General features: G+C 43.9%; 2 protein-coding genes across 2 annotated transcripts in view; one reads left to right on the forward strand and one right to left on the reverse strand.

Moving 5' to 3' along the window:
• Mlh1 (mutL homolog 1) overlaps window positions 1-22,089 on the reverse strand; it is a 43,094-nt gene extending 21,005 nt beyond the window's left edge. The window contains exons 1-9 of the mRNA XM_051140077.1: window positions 21,894-22,089; window positions 18,390-18,480; window positions 13,182-13,280; window positions 10,177-10,250; window positions 6,789-6,861; window positions 5,430-5,521; window positions 4,148-4,190; window positions 3,510-3,598; window positions 1,095-1,207 (exon numbers count right to left, since the gene is read on the reverse strand). Coding sequence (XP_050996034.1) covers window positions 1,095-1,207; window positions 3,510-3,598; window positions 4,148-4,190; window positions 5,430-5,521; window positions 6,789-6,861; window positions 10,177-10,250; window positions 13,182-13,280; window positions 18,390-18,480; window positions 21,894-22,009 — 790 coding nt within the window. The 5' untranslated portion in view covers window positions 22,010-22,089. The remainder of the gene's footprint in view (window positions 1-1,094; window positions 1,208-3,509; window positions 3,599-4,147; window positions 4,191-5,429; window positions 5,522-6,788; window positions 6,862-10,176; window positions 10,251-13,181; window positions 13,281-18,389; window positions 18,481-21,893) is intronic.
• A 227-nt stretch (window positions 22,090-22,316) lies between these two features.
• Window positions 22,317-24,986, forward strand: Epm2aip1 (EPM2A interacting protein 1). Its single transcript, XM_051140103.1, has one exon. It carries the CDS (start codon window positions 22,449-22,451, stop codon window positions 24,267-24,269), a length of 1,821 nt encoding a protein of 606 aa, XP_050996060.1. The 5' UTR covers window positions 22,317-22,448; the 3' UTR covers window positions 24,270-24,986.
• Window positions 24,987-26,690: the final 1,704 nt, after the last annotated feature.

Below are 26,690 nucleotides of genomic sequence, written 5' to 3' on the forward strand. Positions count from 1 at the left end.
GACCTAGGAAGATACATGTGGCATGGGATAGAATACTGTGACGTGAAAACGGAAAGGGAACTACTAGGCACAGGTGGGCACGGGAGGGGAGCTGAGGGTGGACAAGAAGTATGTGTGAAAATGCCATGAAACCTTTTACTTCGTATGCAAATCAAGAAAAAATACATCTATGCCAGAACAAAAACAAACAAACCTGTAAAAGGCGACTCTCTTTTTAAAGAAGCCCATAGCCTTGGGCTACAGAAGTAGCTCAGTAGTTACGAGCACTTGTTCCTGCAGAGGACCCCCGGTCAGTTCCTAGCACCCACATGCTGGTTCACAACCATCCTTAACTCTTGTTCCAGGGGATCCAACCACTTTTTGCCTCCAAAGGCATCAGGCATGCACATGGTGCACAAGCATACATGGAGGCAAAGCATTCATGCATGTAAAATAAATAAATCCAAAAATAAATTCCCTCAATACCCATCTTAAATCTTTATTAAACATTGATTCTTAGGAAACTCCAATTTTGCTAGGGGAAAAAAAAAAGAACTTTGAAGAATATAAAAGTCAAATGCGTGGAAAAATCCTTCTTGTATCTGAGTTCAGACTGAGTTCAGACTGCTGGGGCAGGGTTGTTACTCTAGCGTCATCAAAGGCTTGCAATGTACAATTAAGCTGCACAAATCCAAAAGTCAAACAATACTTAATAAGAATCCTGTAAATAATAGTTCATCAGAGAGACAAAAACTGGGAGAGAATTTCAAGCTAATTTAATTTCTTCTTTGACTTCTAGAACTGTCCTAAGTAGCATAAATTTCATTCTTTAAAAACATTCTCCAGGGCCTCCGGGTTCAGCTTTAGCGACAATGCCCATGCCCAAGTCCTGGTTTTCTGCTGGACAATGAGGAACAGCAGCCCCAGGCCTGCGTGTAAAGGCTGTGACGCCAGCACATGAGGAAGACGTTCGGCCTACACAGCTCAAGGTAAAGAGCAGACTGTGCCAGTGCACGGTAAACACCACAGATGCTTCCTAATCGGCCACACTCTACCATGAAGTCTCCCATGAGTCCATATGGCTCTGTGGGGACACTTGGTTCTCTCTCACTTACGATTGATGAAGAGCAGGAAAATGCACTTCTTCACTGAGTAGTTTGCATTGGAGACATAGCCCTTCATCGTGAAAGCCAGAGTTTTATCCTCACACCCAACTTCTATCAGTTCTCTGTTTAGAAAAGAGAAAATTGTAGACTTTTGAAAGCACAGAAATCTTACACGTCATAAAGAATCACAATAGTAAAAAACAGGGCTCCTTCCCATAAACCAACTTTGCCAAAACCAAACCAAACCAACCAAAAAAGAGCTGACCCTAGGTTCAGCTGAGGCCCTGTGAGTGTAGGCACCATCTGTCTGTCCACCCATCCTCTATCCTCACACCTGCACTGGTGCCGAGCACTGGGCACTGGGAAGGATGACAAGTCTAAGGTCGCAATCCTTACTCTGTATTCATAACTACATCCCAGAGCTTTAAGGCCCCAGACTCACCTCTGCCGCCCTGAAGCCTTCCAACACTGACCAGCACAGTAGTGGGTTCCCAAGGGTGTTTATTGTGAGGACAGGTAAACAAGAGCCTGCCTCTCTGAAAAGCAACACTTATTTCTTCCCAAGCTTTCAGAATGAACCTATCGGCGGCTAGTTAGTTCCTAGTAGCCTTCACATTCTTCACTGTCTCCAGAGACTTCCCTTTCATGTCCTGGTCTGTTTTTGCTGTTTCTTTGTTTTGTTTTTTGAGACATCAGCACAACCTGCTAATGAACGGCATAATGATTTATTCCCTTCCAACTAGAGTCCTGTGAGAGCAAGACTCATTCCAGGCGCTCACTGCTTGCTCCTACTGCAGCATAGGGCTCTCCAGGCTGTGCTGCTCAGACAGGGGCACTTTCCCTAGTGCCATGCTCTCTGAGTCCCGGGGGTGGGGGTGGGGATGGGGACAGTGCAGCCTACATACTGACTCACAAACCCTTTCTTCCTCCAATGTCTCAGGAGGCCAGACTAGAAATCTGCTTCTGGAAATGCTCTCTAGGGATGATGTCTAATCTCTCACAGCCCCTGGGGATTCCATGACAAGTAGTGTTCAGGCTTAAAACCTTGTCAAAAGCTCTGAAAAGTTGCCCTGTAGAATACAGAGATCTTCCTTTGCTCTAGGAGTACAGCTGTTAAAATTAACTCATTTATATTTTTTAATGATGTTTATTTATTTTATATGTATGAGTGTTTTTTATTTATTTGATATGTATGTACGTGCACTATGCACGTGCCTGGTGCCCATGGAATTTAGAAGAGAGTGTTGGATCCCTGGAACTGGAGTTATGGATGGTTGTGAGACACGGTGCAGGTGCTGGGAACAAAGCCTGGGTCCTATGCAAGGGTAACACAGGCTCTAAGCTGCTGAGCCATCTCTCCAGGTCCCCAATTTTTTTCTTAATCAATACCAAAATCCCCCAAACACTATTCACTTCTTCCTAAGTATTTCACTAGACTGATAAAACAGCTAGATTCACAAGTGATACTTTTTTTTTTTTTTTACAGCATTAATATATTTTATTGTGGGGCTTTTGCTGATCCCGCCTGAGGTCTGATTAAGACATCTATGTAATCTAAAGCTGTTTGGCCTTCTGCTGGGGCAGTCTCTCAGCTACAATCTAACTTACCCGACTTCTCCGGTATTCCGTCTCTCCACGCAGTGCCTGCTTCCCAGCTGCCCACCTTTCTCCCTTCTGTCACTCATTTACACTTAGGTAGGAAGAATACATGTTCTTTTGGTTTGACTCAAAGAATGAAGAGTTTGTCCTTGGAGCAGAACTTGAGTATAAGGACAGTGCTAATGCTTTTGAGACCTTGGGGAAAGTGATGACAGATCCTGCTGGCGCCATCTAAGTTGTGAGCATGTATGTGTGCCTGGCACCAGAAGAATCTTAATATTGCTCCCTGGGGTATGGCATAGGCCTTTGGGGCTCTGTGAAGTGGGAATCAGGAATTCCTAGCAAGGAACCTGGAAATGGTGGGTTATACAAACAGAGGGAGCACAAGAGGATCTCATAATATAAGCAAATTCTTCTCTTGGGCCTTTTTTGATAATGAAGGACTGGTAACACCTGCAAATCTAGTCTTTAAGAACAGAAAATTTCTCCAGGACAGCCAAGGCTACACAGAGAAAGCTTGTCTCATTCATTCAGCTTTACATCTCAAACTTCTGACACAAAACTTAAAATAAGAAAGGCAATTAATCAATATTGAATGACAAGTAAATTTAAACTCTTACCGAATAAGAACATCTGAGGGCGACAGAATTCTATAAGCACAGCATGCCTGAGGCAAAGTACTCTCAGGGACACTCACTATGAAGCAGTGATGATGTCAACTAACAGGAAGGATGGAGACAAGCTAACTCTACAGCATCCATTGACTCAACAATCAAAATAACACAATGGGTTGACAAAGGAAGGGAAGGAGCATGGAAGACATACCGACTAACAGCATTTCCAAAGATGGAGCGGATGTTGTCCACGGTTGTGGCATTGGGTAGTGTTCTGATATCAGACACTGTCTCACCTTGCTGAAAAACAACAGACAGCGTGGTGACTTGACTGATGGCCCTGAGAATTAACAAGTGTTTTTCTTAGAAATTTACTACTTTTCTTTCCTCATAAAAAACTGCCTTTCTAAAACCATAACTTTGGGACTGAAGACATGAGTCAGCCACTAAGAACACTGGCTGCTGCTGTAGCAGAGGCCCCAAGTTCGTTTCCCAGAACCCACATGGCACTCACACCCATCTGTCACTCCAGCTCCAGGCGACCTGATAGCCTCTTCTGGCCCTGGCAGGCACAGACATACACGCAGACAAAATATTTGCACACATAAAACAAAAATGAGTATTTTTTAAAAAGATTTTATTTATTTATTATATATGAATTCTCTATTTACATGTACAGCTATATGTCAGAAGAGGGCATTATATCACATTATAGATGGTTGTGAGCCACCATGTGGTTGCTGGGAATTGAACTCAGGACCTCTGCAAGAACAGATAGTGTTCTTAACTGCTGAGCCATCTCACCAGCCCCCCAAAATAAGTATCTTTAAAAAAAAAATCATGACTTACTTTCTTAACTGAGAAACTAATGCCTGAATTGTGTATTGAGTACCTGGAAAAGGAAAAGATAAGCAGAGGGTAGCCAAATGCACAATAAATTCAGAGATCTACTTTTAACTAAATAAACTGGTAGACATATAAGAAAAAAGTGATTTTTAGCAAAGATGTGCAAAACAAAATACCTTATTATAATCTATATTACCCACAAGAAAACAAAGCAACAGAGATTCATAAAGATCACACCTCCAAATGTGACCGAGTCAAAGAGAACAGGGTACAAGCTGTTGACAGGGTCTCAGCATGGCATGGACCTGTGAGGTCACATTGTTCATGACCACAGAAGGCCTAGGCTGCCACCAGGACATCTTAAGCCTCGATTTAACCTCTGTACTTGATCCTCCTACAGCCTCAGCACACCTGTCTTCTCACTGCTGTCCCTGGCTGCTGGGTGCTAACCCAGTGTCCCCACAGCCCTTCTGAGGCTGACTCTGTCATTCCCCTACTCACTAACCCTATGAACTGAAGAAAGGTTAAATACCAATTTTCCACCTTACCACACTTAGAACCAAAACAGCCAGTGAGACTATTTTTGACACTGATTTATACAATTTTACTAGTGGGAATGGAAAGGGTTTAGGGGAGCTAATTATATAAGCCTGTTCCTATATGGACAAATATATTTTAGAAATACTCAAAGTCAGTTGACACAAATCACTATTAGGATTCAGACATGTGGTTCAAGGCCTGCTGCAGCCATTGTTGCAATGGACGATGCTTACTTTTCTGACAGGATTCTGCTTTTGCCTGCTGAATCCTCTTCTGCTTACAGCTTGCAAGTTGCTTTGGGAAACTCCTTTTATCCATCCCTCTCAAGGCATACTAAGTAAAAACTGCTAACCAACAAGTCCCCTCAGAGCTGTGGGCACAGAATCATGGATCCCAGGAATGCTAATCATAGCACTGCCCAGGAAAGGGCTTCAAAGCAGAGGCAGAAGAAAACAACAGGAAGAGCTCCAGAGTCACCCTGCCCCAGTGAGCAACAGTGCAGTGACTTCTTTTTGGCTCAGGGTAGCTAAGATCAGTTTGCTTCATCTGCCAGCTAAGAACCCCACCAAAAGAGGCCAACTGTGCCCTGGCAAGATGAGTCAACACTCAGGACTGCTGAGCAAACTAACAGCACACAGGCCAGCCTTGCTGCCTGCACCTAGCTTTCAAGTATTCTCTATTTATAAGCCCTGGAATGCCTTCAATGGCAGAGCTCAAGGACCCACTCCCAGATTTTTGACGGTACCTGCCAACAACTTCCAAAATTTTCCCATACTCTTCACTTGGATTTTTTAAAGCTTTCCTCCTTGTGATTATGTTGTAGAAAAGGTCTTCCACCTGAAGAAAGATTGATTTGCCTTGTAAATTAACAGATATATGTAGAAAGCTTTGCACTGTCTACCTTAAATTAGATCTTAAGGTAGTGGATCCAGCACCAGCACCAGCAGAACTGTTCTAAGTCCTGACTCAGGAAGGGGACAGGATAAGGTAGCATCAGCAAAAAAATTAAAGGTATTTTCCCTGCATCCCACATACATTGACTTCTCAAATAGATAATGAGGGCCGGCCGTATGACATGCTATTTGCTAAAAATACGAAGGACTAGAAATATGAGGACATTTTCCCAAGAGAGGAGACAGTTTAGTAAGGCATGAATGTAAGTCCACAAACAATCACTACCATTTCAGAGATGTTTTTCTTTCCTTTTTTTTTTTTTAAAGATTTATTTATTTATTTATTTATTATGTATACAGTATTCTGCCTGCATGCACACCCACAGGCCAGAAGAGGGCATCACATGACATTACAGATGGTTGTAAGCCACCATGTGGTTGCTGGGAATTGAACTCAGAACCTTCGGAAGAGCAGGTGCCCCCAGAGATGTTTTTCAAACTAAAGACAATCATAAAACTTTGGAGATATTTGGAGTTCCTAGCAATCACACTTTGTATGCAGCTAAGGCTCCCTCCAGCCAGCACTGTGAAGCACATGTTTGTTTCTGCTTCCTGCCTACCTATCATGCCCTAGACTTGGAAAGGTTAGGATTGCCTTCGCCTTCCAGATATGCTGTGGCTTGGGTCAGGGGTGACATGACAGTGAGGTACTTTATGGGGACCTCATACTGGAAAGACACTGAGATGCTATGATAAGGATGCATGATGGGTCTCCTCTTGACTAATAGCACTCACATGGCCTACCCAAGACCCTCTGGGGCAGATGGGTAGGCAATCTTTTTTCCACTGGAGACATTAGAAAACTGAAGTTCTGAGATGTTAAGTGACGTGACCGTGGACTCACAAGCACTGAAATGTATGACTGGGACTCTGACATGTCTTTTGGAGTCAACCATAACATTTTTGCAATGCCAACTCCTCAGGCACTGATTTCTACCATGCCAGCCCCTACAAAGACTGCCATGCCAGAAAACCCAATAATCATTTTTCATGCTTAGAAGCTTACAAGATATATTGTAAGTATGTTGGGGCTTCTATTACAATTAAAATTTATTTGGTTCTTACACCAGAAACTCAGAGGCCATTTTAGTTTTTCTTCAGCATTCTCACTAAGCTGTGTCAGCAGCTGTACTCCCATGTGCTGCTCTTACCGTTATCTGCGTACCCTGGTTGCCTGCACATGGCTTAGGAGGGGCTTGCAGCTTTCCATCTGAGTAACTTGCTCTAGTCAGAAAACATAAAAGTTATTAGTATCTAACAAGATGCTTAGCCAAAGCATAAAAACAAAAATCAAAGTATAGGCATAGTGGCATGCAGAACCCTAACACTGGAAATGCCTTGCACGTTCCTGAGCTACATAAAAATGACAAATACATTAATAGTCCACATTTTAAATGACAAACTTCATTATTTTTTTTAAAAAGCTTGCAAATAAATAAAAATATTATACACCAAAATTAACCAGGCCCAAAGTCCATACAGCTCAATGAACTTCTCTATAGTTAGAACAGGCACTGAGAAACGGATCTGTGGAGTTTCACATTAAACTCTACACCTTCAGTATGGAACACATTTTATGCACTTATCCACCATCCAAAGCAAAAATCCATGACAGAAGCAGTGAAACAATGAGCTTTGTGGAGGACTCTAGACAAACAGAAAATATCTGAACTGGTCTTTTTATGAATAGAAAATATGAATACCTAATTTCTTTTATTATATATTTTATCTTCTATGCTATAAAGTAGGAAAAGTTAAGTCAATTTATTTTCATAAAAAAAGAAAAAAGAAAAGAAAGAAGGGCTGGGTGGTAGTGGCACAGGCCTTGGATTCCAGGCCTCGGGAGGCAGAGGCAGGTGGATTGCTGTGAGTTTGGGGCCAGCCTGGCCTACAAAGCGAGTCTAGGACAGCCAAGGCTACACAGAGAGACCCTGTCTCAAAAACCCATTAAAAAAAAAAAGTCAATCTATCTTATTTATTGAGTTCTATTCCTCCAGGGATGATTCCTGTATGACCTCCTACCTTTAAACTATATTTTCAAAAAGCTCTAAGCCTATAATAAAAAGAGATCTTAAAACTGTAACCTATTCTCCTGTCCAGCTAGAGTTTGTCAATTGTCTCTGCTTACCTTGTACCAATTATGCTCTTTGAGTTAGCTCAGGGGCAGATACTCCAGGAAGATTCCGGGAGTGATGGCCTCACCTAGCTTCCCGCTCATCTCTACTTAATGACCTCCAGGGCATAAGGAAGACTATAGGGGCCAGATAAAGATAATTTTAGGATTTTCCTAAAAAGATTCAGACATATTTTTTTTTTCAGGAAAAGACATAAAATGGATCATAATGCAGAAAGTCCCTAAGAATGCAACATACAGAGACCAAAACCTGAAAGTTACAGATAGAAGGACAGCAGTGCAGCAATCTGCTCTGCTTTGTTGGAGCTGTGCCAAGCAGCTGTGCTGGCTTCATGACTCTCACCAGTGGATATGGCTGTGCCAGGGCTGGGCCCTCCCTATAATCATTAAGAAAATGCCTTACAGCCAGATCTTATGGAAGCATTTTCTTTTTCTTTAAAGATGTATTTATTTTTATTTTATGTGCATTGGTGTTTTGCCTGCCTTGTCTGTGTGAGATGGTCAGATCACCTGGAGCTGGACTTACTGACTGTTATGAGCTACCATGTAAGTGCTGGATCCGCTGGAAGAACAGCCAGTACTCCCAACCATCAAGCCATCTCTCCAGCCCCTTGAAAGCATTTGCTTAGTTGAGGTTCCTTCCTCTTAAATGACATTTGTTAGCATACTGCCCCCAGTCTGCCTAACAACCTATGATGGCATTACCTGCCTGCCACTAGGTGTGCCCCTTCCCAGGATTATAAAAAGCAAAAACCCAGGCTGGAGAGATGGCTCAGTAGTTAAGAGCACTGACTGCTCTTGCAGAGGTCCTGAGTTCAATTCCCAGCAACCACATGGTGGCTCACAACCGTCTATAATGTGATCTGGTGCTCTCTTCTGGTGTGCAGGTAAATAAGCAGGCAGAGCACTGTATACATGATAAATAAATAAATCTTTAAAAAAAAAAAAAAGGGCAAACCCACCTCCCCCCGCCCCTTCCCTCTTGCTCTTCTCTTTCCTCTCTCTTGCTTCTCTCTTCTTCATCCTGTCTCTGTCTCCCTCCTCCCTCTCTGGGGTGCCCCTCTCACTTCCCTGCTTTCCCTTGTTCATACAATAAACTTCTCCATATCATATCTGTTGCCTGACATCTCATTTTAACCATTACAATGTTAGCATGTCATAAAACTATCCAACACAGGAAGGCACAGTGTGTCAAGATGATTCCTCTGGATTTCATCCTGCCACAGAAGAGAGCCACTCGAAGCCCCAGGTAGGGCATAACACAAAACCAGAGGTCATGAAATAGGACCCACAGCTCTGGCTACTTACAAAAAACTTGTTTATCCAGTTTGTAACCCTCCAATTAGCCCACCCAGAATTCACAGAGTCAAGACCCCGGATACCAGCCCTGCATATACAGAAGAACTCTTCTCCTCTACATTTCACATTACTCTTCTGAAGAACACTGAGGACACAGAATTGTCCTGTTTTAATTCACAAACAACCAGCACGCTTAAAATGCACTGTCTTCTTGCTTTTCTTTCTTCTTTCTGCATTCATTAGATACTACTACTAGTCTGCAGTAGGTGTCAGCCACTGCTTATGAAAACAAAAGCATGATTTTTGATTTCTTGAATCCTATGTTTGCTCTGTCCCAGGAACATTTCCCAATCTCTGGAAACTGTCAGCACAACAGCCAGGAGCAGCCACTCCCTGGAAAGCAAGCCAGCTCACCACCACCACCACCACCACAACAACAAAGCAGGCACAGGCTAAAGGGAACCAGAAGCTCAGGGGCTAGCAAATGAACTGTGACTCCTCAGCATGCCAGCCACAGACCAGTAATCAGCCCAAAGTGCTACCCCACCAAAGGGTAAAAGGGCAGAAATGACATGAGCAGCTGCTATTACTTACTAGCCTGTGAGCAATAGACACCTTCCTGGATGCTTGTAGTATGTTACAACTTCTCTCTTAAGAAGCCATCAAGCAGGGCTGGAGATGGCTCAGCTGTTAAAAATACTAGCTGCTCTTCCAGCAGAGGACAGAGGCCAAGGAAAAAAAGGAACAGGAAGGGGTTCACTACCCTTAAAGAGCACAACTCAAGACCTGGAAACTTCCAGAGGACCTGTATTCTATTCCCAGAACCCTCATGACAGCTTGCAGTCATCTGGACCTCCAGTCCCAACAGATCCCACACCTTCTTCTGGTCTCCAGGGCACCAGACATACAGGTGGTACACAGACATGAGTGCAGTCAAAACATCTACACCCAGAAGGTACATTGACTTACATTTTTAAAAAAAGCCATGAAGTAAAGAGTACCATTTCGTTCATGATTATCCCTGTGGATGAATTAATTAATAGCTTAACAATACCAACAAAGTAACACTTATGTTTAGGGAGGATACAAAAATTATTATCACAAACCTGTATGCACATTTCCCATCAGCTGTTTTGGTTGTAATAGTAACATGGGCCACATGGCTTATGCTTGCCAAAGCCTATGGAGTAAAGAAAACCAGAAGTAAGAAAAATTCACTGTTGCTTCATCAAAGGCAAAGGTTATCTAACTTGTCTCTCTTAAGCTACATTAATGTGGCAAAATGAACAATCTGATGATATTTTAAGAAAAAGACCTAACAAGGCAGAGCACATATTAAAAGCCCCAAAAGGAATCACACCAAAACTTCCTATGTTAACTTAACAGCAACTGTATCTCGTGCTGGTACCATAGGCTGTGCCCAACAATTTTCCACTACTGCAACAATACACCAGGTGACCAACTTATAAACAACGGGCTTCTTGGTTTTACAAGCCCCACTCGATAGTCAGTCCTGATACTTTTTTTTTCTTTTTTGGCTTTTTGAGACAGGGTTTCTCTGTTTATCAGAACCATGGCTGTCCTGGACTCCCTTTGTACACTAGGCTGGCCTCAAACTAACAGAGATCCTCCTGCCTCTGCCTCCTGAGTGCTGGGATCAAAGGTGTGTGCCATCACACCCAGCTGGTCCTGATACTTTTGGTCCTGTGTTGAAGAATCTTGTTCTGGTGTGGAGTTTGTAGAGACCAAAGCCACTCACACCTCACATCCACAGAGGTCAAAGAGAAAAGAGCAGGAAGGGTTTCCCTGTCCCTTAAAGAGCACACCCCACGTCCTGGAAACCACCCACCAGGCCTACACTTAGCTTTAATAGTTTTCCAATAACAACAAACTTTCAGTGCATCGGCCTCTGGGGAATACTCCAGATCCAAATGACAGCAGAAGTATTTAATACAGTTTCAGTGCTGTATCTCCTGAGAGCTTAAAAATGTGCCTTCGGATCTCCCAAAGCTGCTTCATAGAGGCCTGGAGAGATGGCTCACAGGTTAAGAGCACTGGCTTCTTCCAAAGGTCCTGAGTTCAATTCCCAGCAACCACATGGTGGCTCACAACCATCTATGAGATCTGGTGCCCTCTTCTGGAGTGCAGGCACACATGTGGGCAGAACATTATACACATAATAAATTAAAAAACAAAACAAAACAACAAGAAAAAAACTGCTGCTTCATAGAACAATTACATTAAAAAATATGAATTTAAAATTGCTATGATGGGTGAGTGCAACATCTAAACACCTGAGGCAGTTTCAGCTCAATAAATGGAGCATGACTCTGCTTGGGTGGCTGAGGCAGTGGATCATCAGAACCCAGGAGTTTGAGATCAGCCAAGGAGCTTGGTTCCATCTCAAAAACAAATGAACAAAAAAGGCAACATGCTTCAGGCTTAGAGGTTTCTTGGTCAGAGCCAGGCTTCCCTGGTTTATGTAATCTATCCCTCTCTCTGTGTCTGTAGCCAAGCTGGCCTGACTCACTATGTAGGCCTGGCTGGTTTTAAACTCTCAATACTCCTGTCTCAGCCTCCTAAGCATGGGTATTATAAGCATGTACCATTGCATCCAGCTTGGCTTGTATAATTTGAGTTATAAAATTGAGCTGGGTGTCATAATATAGACCTTTAATCCCAATATTCTGGAGGTAAAGGCAGGAGGATCAGGAGCTTAAGACCAGCCTCAGCGACATGAGGAGTTCAAGACCAAGCAGGGCTACAGAAGACCTGGTTCAAAACATAAATACATTTAAAATGTAAATGATTTGGAGAGCTGTATAAGCTGAGACCTGATCACAGGAGACAATCTTATGTATTTTCAGGAAAAACAAGGTCCAATGACACAGCCCAGCAGATAGCCCTGCTGCGTCAGAAGTAGGCAGGAGCATAGACCCTGGGGCCAGAGTGCCTACACCCACATCTGCACTGTCACTATCAGCTTCTTACACTTCCAGTGTCAGCTTCATCACGTGAATTGGGGAAATGGTAAGTCTACGTTGTGGGGCTATTGGGAGGAAGAAGAGCATTCCTGGCACAAAGACATTCCCCAACATATACCCTCTGTCTAATTACAGTAAACAATAACTCCAAAGATAGACTAAGGACTCAGGAGGCCAGGGGCTTGGAAACTGACACATAGAGCTGCAGCATAGGTAAAACTGCCTTCCTACCACCTGCCCAGAAGCAGCTGCAAGGTAAACCTTGTAAAGACTGTCTACTACGAACAATTTTGGGGTCACTGTCAGCAAGAGGGCACTTGAGACTATACTGGTTTGACTTAAATTGCCCAAAGAGAATTGCTCATAGTTGCCTTTTAATTTAATTAAATAAAACATATATGTGTCTTAGCCACTGATCTATTGTAACTCTTACAAAAGAAAGCTGGGGGTTTGCTTACAGTTTCAGAGGGTTTAGTTCATCATCAGCACACAGGCAGCTGGCAGGCAAGCAAAGTGTGGACAAGCATCTGAGAGCTACTTCCTGATCCTCAAGCAGAAAGAGTCTGAGCCTCACACAGGCTTTTGAAACCTCAGTTCTCTTCTAGTTTCCAGGCTCGTGCCCTTCTCTGCTCTTTATTCCTGTGCAGCTTCCGGGAGGACAGTCTATTATATGCAGTTTTCTAATCCAGTACTGTTCACTTTATCTTTCCTAAATGTCCCCTATATTTTCAAACCAGAAGAAGGCAGAAGATCTCATTATAGATGGTTGTGAGCTACCATGTGGTTGCTGGGAATTGAACTCAGGACCTTTGGAAGAGCAAGGAGTGCTCTTAACCTCTGAGCCATCTCTCCAGCCCTTTTGATCAGATTCAGATTTGATTTTTTAATAAAACTTCATAGGTGTTGTTAGGGGCTTCTATAAAGAGACACATGATACCCAGTACCTCTGTAAATAAAGCAGAATATCAAGTATTTCTGAAAAATTCTCTATCCTAGAAAGCTTAATTTATTCAAATTAATATGTATTGAACAAGCACAAAGTATTAAATTTCATTTGCCTCTGTTGAGAAGTGATGTTACCACAGGAGGTCATTTTTATACATTTGAAAAAATAAGTTATAGCTTACCTCACCCCGAAAGCCATAGGTAGAAATACTGGCTAAATCCTCAAAAGTCTGTAGTTTACTTGTGGTGAACCTCTCACACACAATATCCAGATCTTCCTTCTACATGATTAAGGGGGGAAAGTAAGTAATTATGTCTCTTATTTTTCCAAATCTTTCTGGATTTTCATTTTATTGCTTTAATCTGAGAAGAACTCTCAGGAGGTTCAGATTAGTACCAACTTCCTTATTGGGCATACAAAATACCACTGGACCTGGATTTCCACCTTCTTTGCTAGGCTGTTCCTTGGCAGTGTCATGTATACTTTCCCCTTCATGTCCCCACCTCCCAGCACTTGGACTCTACCCTTACCTCTTCTCTTCCGATACTCACTCATTTCTGTCTTTTCTGTGCCCTCCCTTCCTATCCTTTTCAGGACACAGCCTCACTGCACAGCCTAGGACGCTTCAAACTTAATTCTACCCTAACCTCTCCAGTGCTGGAACTCTATGCATGTGACACCAGCCCCAAATTTCACTGCCTTCCTTTTTAAATTAAAAGAAAACAAAACTATTTTCAGTCTACAGGAAACATTTCAAAGGATAGTAAAAATATTGTAACAAAATTCTAATTTTAGCTGGATGTGGTGGCACACACTTGAAACTTTGGAGATACAAGTAGGAGGGACAAGAATTTATAGTCACCCTTAGTGCTGCAGTGTTGTTATAAAGAATGAAAATCCCAGACTGTTCAATACTCCTGATAAAGACTGGAGAGCCAGATGCTGAGAGGAAAACCTGCTAGCTCAGAGAGGCAGAGAAAGTACTCAGCTGACCTTCCTACTCAGCTCACATCTTAGAGGAAAAAGCTCCAAAAGCTCACTAGCTCAGATGACAGCCCAGGAAGAAAAGGGCAAAAAATTAAAAGCCAAAAAGCTCAAACGTCCCTTCTTGTCCACGCTGTCTTAAATACCCTTCAACTCAAAGCCCCTCCTACTCTTTAATCCCTGTCAGCTGGTTTCCTGCTCCACCTCTTGACCTCAGGTTAACTTTATTAAACCCTGTGTACAGACCACTCTTGAATTAAAGGTGCATGGTAGGGCTTAGCCACACCATAATCAATTGTTTACAACAAACAGAAAGTTCTTGGATTAAAGGCGTGTGTTAGGGCTGGACCACACCAAACAAGAAACGGTGTTTTATAGTTCATAATCTTGGGGTTCACAATGGGATCAAATATCCTGCAACACTGCAATGCAATCAAGGTTAGTGTAAGGCAAAATGAGACCCTGCCTCAAAAGCCATAAACAAGGGCTGGAGAGATGCCTCAGGGCAGCAAGAGCACGTTTGTCTTCCAGAGGACCTGAATTCAGTTCCCAGCACCCATATCATGTGGCTCATAGCTACTTCTAACACCAGTTGCAGGGAATCCAACACCCTCTGCTGGCCTCTGTAGGCACCAGCACTCACTGGAATAAATACCTAAACACACACACACACACACACACACACACACACAGAGAGAGAGAGAGAGAGAGAGAGAGAGAAAAGAGGAGAGGAGAGGAGAGGAGAGGAGAGGAGAGGGGAGGGGAGGGGAGAGGAGGGGAGAGGAGAGGAGAGGAGAGGAGAGGAGAGGGAGACAGACAGACAGACAATCTTAAAAATAAAAACCAACAAAATTTCTTTTCAACTTAACCACTTTTAACTGTATAGCTCAGTACATTAAGTACTATTTATATTATTTAAATTTATGTAAAAATAACAAGTAAAAAATTCACAACCATCCATGTCCAGAACTTCATTATTTTTCTTAAACTGAATCTTATAGAGGAATGCTAATTCAGAACATGGCTTTTCTGGCAAGAGATCACATCCAAAGACCTTCTAGGTCTGTGTGCTCCGTCTGGCAAGAGATCACATCTATAGATCTTCTAGGTCTGTGTGATCCAGCTGGAATACAAACACGCCTTTAATCCAGGAGACAGAGGCAAACAGATCTGAGTTCAAGGCCAGCCTGGTTCAGAACAAGTATCAGGTAAAGAGAAGCTTAGGTTTTTAATCCCAAAAGAAGGTAAAGTGAGTTTGGAGAAGAAAACACCCATGTTTGAAAGTGATGTCTAAATGAGTAGCAGAAAAGGTGACAAATCATAACAGATTTGACAGACTAGGATACACCCAACTCTCACAAGAAGAGAGAGGAAAGGGAAGCTACTTAAGAGGCAGTTTTTCAGAGAGAGGAGGCAGTTTTTACCAGGATAGTAATAGAGAGATGGGTTGCAGAGAGAGAACTCAGATGAAGATGGAATGAGCCAGAAAATGAGAAGCATCCAGAAGATTAGAGCAGACTGTTGAGTTAGTTTGAGGCCAAGCAGAGCAATTCTCGGCCAAGTCAGAAGCCAGATTAAGTAAATCAGCTGGGAGAGGAGTTTGAGCCAGAACAGCTGAGTTGAACCAGCCAGCCCGAGCTCAGAAAGAACAAGTAAGGGTGAGCTCATTAAGCAGTAAGTCTCAGAGGCTGAAAACATTCTAGGCCTAGGTTAGATTGCAGGGAGGCTAGAAGCTTCCAGACAACAATAGAGCCAGGAGACTAAGTTACTTTTACAGAATCTCAGTACCTGTTTAAGAGTAACTTTGCATTCTCCCCTTTCCACCAGTGCCCGGCAATCACCACTCCACATTATGTCTTTGAGTCTGACTTCTCTAGAAACCTCATATAATACAAATTGTTCAATTCTTTTATTTTTGTGACTGATTTATTTCACTTACTATAAATTCTTCCAAGTTTATCCATGTTGAACCATGTCAGGATTTCATGTCTATCTAAGGCTGAATACACTTCTATCATGTGGGGTCTATTACATGTGTTTATCCACCCATCTGCCAATGGACACATGAGTCGCTTTTACCTTGGCCCTACTGTAAATAGTGTTATGAATATAAGCAAACAAGTCTGCCTACGTCCCTGCTGTCAATTATTTGCAGATACACAGAAAGAGAAGCAGGGATTTCAATTCTGAGGAAACACTGTGTCACTTCCCACAACTGCTACACTAGTCTACATTGCCACCAACAATGCATGGAGACTGAGTTCTCTACCTTCTAACAATCCATATAATTTTATTTCTTTGATAGTAGTCATATTAACACATGTGAAATAATATCTCATCACAGCTTGGATCTGCGTTTTTGTAATGGCTACTTCTCAGTATCTTTTCATGAATGCTATAGCTTTTCATATATTAAAATGCAAAGTTTGACATTTTTACCTGAAAACCTACATTGTGTTTATAAAGAGACACACATCTTTAAATATTTATTTATTCCTACAGTATTCGCCTGCATGTGTGCCTGCAGGCCAGAAGAGGGCACAAGATCTTATTATAGATGGTTGTGAGCCACCATGTGGTTGCTGGGAATTGAACTCAGGACCTTTGGAAGAACAGGCAGTGCTCTTAACCTCTGAGCCATCTCTCCAGTCCTCATGCACATCTTTAAAGGGTACTTTAAGTTTAACATACTGCCATATGAACTACTTGTCTTCCATTCAAACCTTTCTTTCATAATCTTTTCCATTCTGCTAAGTGGTAACTCTTACTCAATTACCCCTCTTTAAAAAAAAAAGTATTTACTTATTTTTATTTTATGAGCAGTGGAGTTTTGTTTGTGCAAGGGTGTGTCTGATCCCTGAAACTGGCATTATAGACAATAGTGAGCTGCCATGTGGGTGCTGGGAATTGAACTTGGGTCCTAGTGCTTCTAACAGCTAGCCATCTCTCAGCCCCTCAATGACCATTCTTATATCCTACATCAGAAAATTCTGAGAGGTCTGCCTTCAGAGTCAGCTCAAAAGCCTCACTACTCCTTACATCTCAAATATACTCAGGCTGGTCCAAGGCACTGTAACCTCATTCCTGGGTTCCCACAAGAGTCTTCCCACTGTCCTTTAACAACTTGTTTCCAAAGGCCTTTCTAAATTTTGTAATTTGATTTTTATATGTGTGCCTGATTGTATGTGTACCACATGTGTGAAATGCCCTTAGAAGTCACTGGATGCCCCCAAACTGGAGTTCTAGACACTTGATATGGGTGCTAAGAGCAGAACCTGGGTCTTCTGCAAGTATGGCAAGTGCTCTTAACCATGGAGGCACCACTCCAGACCCAGTCGGTTTTTTTTTTTTTTTTTAAAGATTTATTTATTTATTATCATGTATATAATGGATATAGTGCTCTGCTTGCATGTACTCCTGCAGGCCAGAAGAGGGCACCATATCACATTACAGATGGTTGTGAGCCACCATGTGGTTGCTGGGAATTGAACTCAGGACCTTTGGAAGAGCAGGCGGCGCTCTTAACCACTGACCCAGTCGGTTTTAAAAATACAACTCACCACCATATGATGTACTGTTTTGCTTAAAATCCTTGAGTCATATCCTACCATAGTTGTCAAGAAAGCCAACGATCTTGCTATGCCCAGAATGTTCCCACCTAGGCCTCATGTTTCACTACCCTTATCTTGTTCACCAGGTTGTAGATACCATGGCTTCCTCACTGGTCCACCAAGCTCAAGCATGCGTCTCTTCATGACTTGTGTCCTTACTGTTCTTTCTGTCCAGCACATGCACCCTTTCAACAGTTTTAAAACCTGCTCTTTGATTGCCATTGGTTTTCTCTATAAATTTCACATTCATAGCACCAAGAAATGGACACTGCGTCCTTTCCCCTGCTTTGGTCCTGTCTTCCTCCAGATTTTGTATTTGTGCAGTACTTTATGGCATCTGGCATACTATTCAGTACTCACTGCCTCCCACCATCAGGACAGAAAACCAAGGTTGTCCATTTTATTCACTGCTTTAGCCCTTAAACAATGTTTAATATACCATAGAAACAATATTGACTATAGTTAATGTTCAAGCCTTCAATCAAAAATACCTTCTGCAAAAGTCCTGTCTTCCTGAGCTGTCACAGAAGGCACAAGAAGCCTGCCCCCAGGCTAGGGAGAGGCCCTGTCCCCTGAGCTGTGACTTGAGGCACACAAAGTTGCCCCCAGGCTGAGGAGAGCTCCTGACCCCTGAGCTGTAACTTGAGGCACACAAAGCCTGTCCCCAGGCTGAGGAGAGGTTCTGTCCCCTGAGCTGTGACTTGAGGCACACAAAGCTGTCCCCAGGCTGAGGAGAAGTTCTGTCCCCTGAGCTGTGACTTGAGGCTCACAAAGCTGCCCCAGGCTTTACTCACCCGGATTCCAGTGCCATTGTCTTGGATCTGAATGAGCTTCAGGCCTCCTTCTTTAACGATCACTTGAATATTTGTAGATTTTGCATCTAGACTGGCAAACCAGAGGATATTTTGTCAGTTGCAATTACTCAGGTGCACATATCATACTGTTAAACAGAGTGCTCAATTAACATGGTTCTGTCTTACAAGCTCAAAGTGAGTACCGCATGAATACATACATTAAGTAAGTAACAAGGGCAGAGCCACCATTTCCGTTCCTGTAGGACAGTCCTTTTGGCACATGTTTCTTATTCTCTTTTCAACTAATTTTACTGTTTTTTTTAAAGATTTATTACTTATTATTATGTATGCAGAGCTCTGCCTGCATGTACATCTGCAGTTCAGAAAAGGGCATCAGATCACAATATAGCTGGTTGTGAGCCACCATGTGGTTGCTGGGAATTGAACTCATGACCTCTGGAAGAACAGTCAGTGCTCTTAACCGCTGAGCCGTCTCTCCAGCCCTAATTTTACTGTTATAACAACTTTAATCAGTCTTTGGTTTCTAAGTGACTATAATAAAATCTCATTTAAAAATGCTGTTTTTCACCGGGCGTGGTAGCGCACGCCTTTAATCCCAGCACTCGGGAGGCAGAGGCAGGTGGATTGCTGTGAGTTCGAGGCTAGCCTGGTCTACGAAGTGAGTCCAGGATGGCCAAGGCTACACAAGAGAAACCCTGCCTCGAAAAAAAAAAATGCTATTTTTCCTCTGCTCTTATGTTTCTTTAAGAAAACTATTCATGATGAAGCAAAGAAAAACTGCCATTCAGAAATTTCTTTAAGAGGCTTAAGGGGTCGGCCACAGCAGCCTTTTTCAAGGAACTCGTCAAAATGACAAACGCCAAGGGAAAGAGGAAGGCATTTACTGTGTTCTTTTAGGAAACATGGAGTTGTTCCTTTGTCACATGCATGTGAATCTACAAAAAGGGTGATATTGTAGACATCAAGGGAATGGGTGCTGACCAGAAGAGTCCACAATGTCCCCCAGCATGCTGTGGGCATCATTGTGACCAAGCAGGTTAAGGGTAAGATTCTCACCAAGAGATCAGTGTGCGGATTGAGCACATCAGGCACTCTAAGAGCAGGGACAGCTTCCTGAAGTGCGTGAAGGAGACTGACAGAAGAAGAAGGAAGCCAGCCAAAGAGAAGGGCACCTGGGTTCAGCTGATGCGCCAGCCTGCGCCACCAAGAGAAGCGCACTTAGTGAGGACTAACAGTAAGGAGCCTGAGCTGCTAGGGCCCGTTCCATACCAATTCATGGGCCTAATGTACAAAAATAAAGGACCTGGATGGGGAGAGGGGTGGCGGGGGGTGGGGGGTGGGATGGGGGGGTGGGTGAAGGCTTAAGGGGTTGCGGCCTGGAGAGAGGCTCAGCCTTTCATAGTACTGGCTGCTCTTCCAGAGGACCAGAGTTCAATTCCCAGCACACACATGGTGGCTCAGAGCCATCTATAACTCGAGATGCAGAGGACCTGATGCCCTCTTTTGGTCTCTGAGAGCAATCCATGTTCATGGTGGATAGACATATATGCAGGCAAAACACCCACATAAATAAAATGGGAAAAAAAAAAAAGATGCCAATAGGGGCTATAAAATGTCTGAGGAGGTAAAAGCACCTGCTACCAACCAGAAGACCTGAGTTCAATCCCTGGAACCCACATGATGGAAGGAGAGAACCAGTTTGTTCTCAAAGTTAGTCTCTGACCTTCACAAGTGTGTTGTACACACAACCCCCACCATGCAGACAAATCACTAAGAAAAAAAAATTAAGTTAAAAAAAGGAAATAATTGCTGGACACTTTGGCACACACACCTGTAATCCCAGCACTGAAGTAGAGGCAGGTGGATCTCTGAGTTTGAGGCCAGCCTGGTCTACAAAGCAAGTCCAGGACAGCCAGGAGTACATAGGAAAAACCCAGCCTCGGAAGCCTCCCAGTAATCTTAAAAAGGAATAAATCACTTGCGTTTTCACAGAGTAGCCTTTAAGCATAGAACATCTACCACAGAAAACAACTTTGGCTTGAGGCTGCATGAAAAAGGGAAGTTATCCATTCCTTTCATGAAAAATTCTTTGTTTAAAAAAAAAAAAAAGCTAAATAATGAACCTTTCTAAGCAGCTATTAAAAATCTTGACTTATTTAAAAGGCACTTAACTAGAATCCTTGCAAAATCTGCCTGCACAGAAGTTGCTACGCAACTTTTACGCTTAGTTTTATTGTATAGTATTCAGGCGTAGTCCATCCTACGATTGGAAAAACAAAAGCTGCCCTATGGCAGTCTACGGCTACACCAAATCAAACGCCCTCAGGAGCCCGGCTCCTTTTGGTTACCTCTTTTCCTTTCTTCCTGCTCAGGTGCTTCTCAGCCTTCCTAAAGCTTCAGCCCTTTAATAAAGTTCCTAATGTGTGCTGACCCACAAATGTATTTTGTTGTTACTCTGTAACTGTAATTTCTTTTTCTTTTTTTTTTTTTTTCAAAGACAGGGTTTTGTCTGTGTAGCCTTGGCTGTCCTGGACTTGCTTCCAGCTCCCTGAGTGCTGGGATTATAGGTACGCACCACCGTGCCCAGCCCATAACTGGAACTTGGCTACTGCTACCAATTGTAATATAAATGTTTTCTGATGGCGATTCCTGTAAATGGGTCCTTTTGACCCCAAAAAGGGCATGAGGTCTCTTATTTCAGTACCATTGTTCTGAAGGGCTTGTTTTTAGTACCCTTCTAACGACTGCTACTCTTCATTAAATATTTTTGAACAACGTGTGGGGCTTCACTAACACCAACTTATATTAACACAAAGTCTTTGCATATACTCTGAGTGTCCTTTTTGAACTTATTTGACAGTGTGTCTATTTTGAGGTATACCAATTATACTGCTTTTTCTGGCCGTATTTTTAACCTCGCCCCTCCATAACCTGATGGGTCTAACTCATAACTCAGACAAACAAATGCCTCCCCCTAGAACACTAATTGAGGTCACTAATTTGACAACAGGCGAGTCAGAAGCAAGCCCATGTCCACTGGCCTGATCTAAAAGTCCAGTAATTAACTTTGAATAAAACTCAAGAGGGACTGTGCCTTGCGTGTGTACGGGCTATACCAAGAGTGGATAATAAACCTAAAATGTCATACTCTGAAGATTGTTTCTCTCTCTCTACCCTAAACATTCACACGTCTTCAGTTGCGCATCTTTTGCGTATGTAATGTGAAGTTAAACAGCTTCCCTTCGGGAAGGTACCACTAAACCAATACCACATAAGCTTCCTCCACTTGCGACCCAAACTGGTCTCGCGGAAGCCATGAGGACCCTCGGCCCCCCGTGGGGAGGGGAGGCGGCGGGGGTGGGGGGAGCTGCCGGGCTCGCGCTGGGTCCCTGTGCCCAGCGTCGCGCACTGTGGCCGGCTGCAGCAGGTGGGTCGGCCCGTCCCGTGTCGCACTCAGGGAGCTCGGCTCCGCTCCCTTCGTACCAGTTTTCAATCATCTCTTTGATAGCATTAGCCGGCCGCTGGATGACTTCCCCCGCCGCTATGCGATTCACCACGGTCTCGTCCAGACGCCGTATAACTCCCGCTACAAACGCCATGTTGGCGCCAGAGCTCGCCTTCAGCCAATCCCGTCGACTCCTCGCGCTCACCGTCCTTCCTTCAGCTTCGGCCGGCGCCGTCTGGCGCTGACTTCCCAGCGGCAAGTGCTGATTGGGCAGTATGAGTGCCAGTCAAGCGCCTTTCGTACGTCAGTTCCTGGGCTCTGTCCCGCCCTAAACAGCGCCCGCCCGTTAGGCTAAGAAGGCAACGCGCTTGCGCGGCAAAGTTCACGGTCCGCTCTTCCTATTGGCTCATTCCGCAGAGCTAAGGGACTACGGAATCTCCAGCCAATGGGAACGGAGGTGCCCTAGCGGCGGCTGGTTGCGCCCCGACTCGGGTGATCTGGCGCAGAACCCAGAGGGTGGTTGGCGCTCGGCGGGCTCCTCCCCGTTTGCTGCGGCCTCTGAGCTCGGCGCTATCCTGTGGCCCTCCCGCAGAATGTGGATGACGCCCAAGAGGATTAGGATGGAAGTCGACGAGGCTCTGGTGTTCCGGCCCGAGTGGACCCAGCGTTACCTGGTGGTGGAGCCTGCGGAGGGCGACGGGGCCCTGTGCCTGGTGTGTCGCCGCCTGGTCGCCTCTACCCGGGAACGCGACGTGAGGCGCCACTACGAGGCCGAACATGAATTCTACGAACGGTTTGTAGGGGACGAGGAACGCGCGGCCCTGGTGGAGCGCCTGCGGCAGGGCGACATGTCGTTGGCCGCCGTGCTCACCCCGGAGGAGCGAGCGACCCGGGCAGGCCTCGGCCTCTGCCGCTTCTTGGCCTTGAAGGGTCGCGGCTGGGGCGAGGGAGACTTCGTACACCAGTGCATGGAGGTGCTGCTGAGGGAGGTGCTGCCCGATCACGTCGGCGTCCTGGAAGGCATTGATTTATCTCCAGAGATCACACGGCAGAGGATTCTGAGCATTGACAGCAATCTCCGTAGCCAGCTGTTTAACCGAGCCAGGGACTTCAAGGCCTATTCCCTAGCTTTGGATGACCAGGCTTTTGTGGCCTATGAGAACTACCTCCTGGTCTTCATCCGTGGCGTCGGCCGCGACCTGGGGGTACAAGAAGATCTTCTGACCATCGTCAACCTGACTCATCACTTCAGTGTTGGGGCTCTCATGTCGGCCATTCTGGAGGCCTTGCAGACAGCAGGCCTCAGCTTACAGCGAATGGTTGGACTGACCACTACCCACACTTTAAGGATGATCGGTGAGAACTCCGGTCTGGTCTCCTACATGAGAGAAAAGGCTGTGAGCCCCAACTGCTGGAACGTTATCCACTATTCGGGATTTCTTCACCTGGAACTCTTGAGCTCTTACGATGTTGATATTAATCAGATTGTAAACACCATATCTGAGTGGGTGGTTATGATTAAGACCAGAGGTGTGAGGCGACCAGAGTTTCAGTCGTTACTAACTGAGTCTGAATCAGAGCATGGCGAAAGAGTTAACGGACGATGCTTGAACAACTGGCTGAGAAGAGGCAAAACGTTAAAACTGATATTTTCACTAAGAAAAGAAATAGAGGCCTTTTTGGTTTCAGTGGGGGCAACAACTGTCCACTTCTCAGACAAGCAGTGGCTTTGTGATTTTGGCTTCTTGGTAGATATTATGGATTACCTTCGAGAGATCAGCGAAGAGCTACAGATCAGTAAGGTGTTTGCTGCCGCCGCCTTTGAACGCATCTGCACCTTCGAGGATAAGCTGAGCTCGCTTCAGAGACATATGGAGGAAGTAAACCTAACAGACTTCCCTGCCTTCGGCATCATCGTTGACGAGCTTAAACAGCAGTTTAAGGAAGATCAAAAGATATTTGATCCTGACAGGTATCAAATGGTGATCTCCCGCCTACAAAAAGATTTCGAGAGACACTTTAAAGATCTCAGGTTCATTAAGAAGGACTTGGAACTTTTCTCAAATCCATTTAGCTTTAAACCTGAATACGCGCCTATTTCAGTAAGAGTGGAGCTAACAAAACTTCAGGCGAACACTGACCTGTGGAATGAGTACAGAGTCAAAGACTTGGGGCAGTTTTATGCTGGACTGTCTGGGGAGGCCTACCCAATCATCAAAGGCGTTGCCTATAAGGTGGCTTCCTTGTTTGATAGTAACCAGATCTGTGACAAGGCTTTTGCGTATTTAACTCGGAACCAGCACACGCTGAGCCAGCCACTGACCGATGAGCATCTGCAAGCACTCTTTCGAGTCGCCACAACCGAAATGGATCCTCGTTGGGATGACCTTGTGAGAGAAAGAAATGATTCCTAAGCCTTTTGTAGTACAAGAAGAATTCAACTTGAAAAGGGAAAACTAGTTTGATTTTTCTTTCACAGTTACTCTAATTTGGATGGTTGAAAAGCATTGAACTTGCTATAGATGTCCAATTTGATAAACATTGGAACCTTTTTGACAAGTTGCCTTTCCCCATCTCGTTTGGCAACATGGGACTGAAGCATAAGAATACCACCTTTAAAAAACTTAGTTTAATGGAAAAGTCGTTGCCTTTTATGTTATAACTGATTTTCAACAAGTTTAGTATTGGTGTTGTAAGTTGAGCTAGAAGTCTGGTTTTAAGGTGTTCTGAAGATATATGCCAAAAGTTTCAGCTCGTTCTTTGATACAGAGTAAAAAGTGTGATACATGGTTTGAAATGACCAACTCCTTAAAAGTGTGTTTGTGTCAGTTTACAGAAACTCATATATCAAATCAAGTTTCTAAAAAGAAAAAAAAACATACACAGTGGAGGTATTTTGTCTAGCTAACAACATTTAAGATTCCTTAAGGTGTATTTCTGAGTCTGAAGTAAATACTGGCAGTTTCAGCCCCCATCCCTCACCTACCCAGTTGATGGTGACTTTAGGGATGGAGGAAGTAATCAAAAAATGTGGTCGGAGCAGCAAGAAGTATTTTAAGATTCTGATTTAGGAGGCTTCTTACTCTCAGGAATTAAGAACGGCCGATTATTGGTGGTTTGCTCCTTGTTTCTTCACAACTAGGGGCCGTTTTGCAGTTCATCTCTCAAAGGACCCATGGTAAGTATGGAGTCTTAACCGTTGCCAGTCAGTAATTCATCTTTCTAGTCTAGACTGAACTTTGGCCCTGTTTTTACACTTGAGGATCAGGAGCTATGAGAAGTTTAATCTGTGTCCCTGCATGGGCATTAATGTCTTTTAAAGAAGCTATGCTTAGGAAGACACTTTATTTTGAAATGATGAGTGTCAGGTTTGGTTAGCTGCTGAGAATGGATTTCCTCCAGGGTGTAGAGCTGTTGTACACAGTGCGCAGTTAAGACTGTGCCCAAGTAAAGAGATTTAAATCTCAAGACGCAACTTAGGCACAGACAAATAATTCCTGTCTCTAGAGATGGTGGTTTTGTGCTGACTGTGGACGAGTCAGCCTTCCGGCAAAGCTCAACACGGAAACCTGATCTCAGAGCAGTGCCTGATTTGTAACTTGCCCTCAAGTACACTTTAAAAGCTGTTGCACGACTTTGTTTGAAACATTGCAGCACATGAACGTGTAGCGCGTCCAAGGAACCTGATTACAACCAAGAATTTAGAAGGAACTGAAGCCTAAGCCACGTGGCCTGAGAACCAGAGTTAGGTCAATGGTTCTCAACCACAGGTAGAACCCTTCCTGCCAGAGAGTGCAGTGTGTAGAGGGTTCTGCGGCCTGTAAGCGCAAACATTTCTCCTTCCTGTGGTGGGCCCTCCCAGAGTACCCACACCCCCTCCCCCAAGTATATGTTATCTTCTTTCAGGGGACAGGGAAGTCTCCAGTAGAAGCTGATTGTGTACTTGACAGGGAAGCCTAGTTCCAAGTTAAGGGGAGAAAAGCACGTATCAGATTGGCATTTTGCTTATCAAAGAATAAGCTGAAATACCCGGAAAACAGGAATTTACTGGTATTTCCCGGTAGCTTTGTGTATTACCTTTCAGAGCAAATACGTTTTATTATTTGAGAGAATGATTGGGAGTCCCGAGAGTTGCTTCTTTCTATTTCTAGTCCCCTAAATAGTATTATCTTGTACGTTCTAACAAGTTCTCGTGGTTTGCTTAAGGTGATAGTAAAATTAGTTTGCATCATGTAGCCACTGTGTGAGTATGGAGGAGATAGAAATAAACTAAGGATTTTTTTTTTTAATTGACCCTCAGCAATAGTTTGCTGTAACTAGTCTTGTTTATTTGTTTGTTAAGGCGGTGGTTCTCAACCTTCCTAAGGCTGCAGCCCTTTAATACAGTTCCTTATGTTGTGGTGAGCCCCAACCATAACGTTATTTCGTTGTTACTTCATAACTATAACTTTGCCACTGTTATGACTCGTAATGTAAATATCTGATATTCGAGCCCCAAACAGACCACGACCCACAGGTTGAGAACTGCTGCTTTAAGGTGTTTTGCTGTTTTCTGTATTTCTGTATTTTTAAATATATAGTTGTTACTGGTCCTGTGGTATTGGTGAATATAGTTAAAATAAGCTCCATTTAAAAATAACAAAACAACTGTGTGTCCTCAAGTGTTCCTTCCCCATTTCTCTCATTCCTACTAGTTCAAATATTTGCTTGTCCAGGCTCCCATATTGCCAGTCAGCTCACTCAAGTTCAGTGTCTTTGTCAGTCTTTTCCCTCCTTGAAGTCAACCCCGCATTGCAGTTACCAGCTCCAGTCAGGCTTGCCGGGCCTGATGCTTT

This window comes from Acomys russatus, chromosome 32 (assembly GCF_903995435.1).
Source record: "Acomys russatus chromosome 32, mAcoRus1.1, whole genome shotgun sequence".
Taxonomy (NCBI): domain Eukaryota; kingdom Metazoa; phylum Chordata; class Mammalia; order Rodentia; family Muridae; genus Acomys; species Acomys russatus.

Excerpts from the sequence above, each read along its gene's own strand:
- Epm2aip1 (XM_051140103.1), top strand. The coding sequence starts at position 22,449 with ATGTGGATGACGCCCAAGAGGATTAGGATGGAAGTCGACGAGGCTCTG.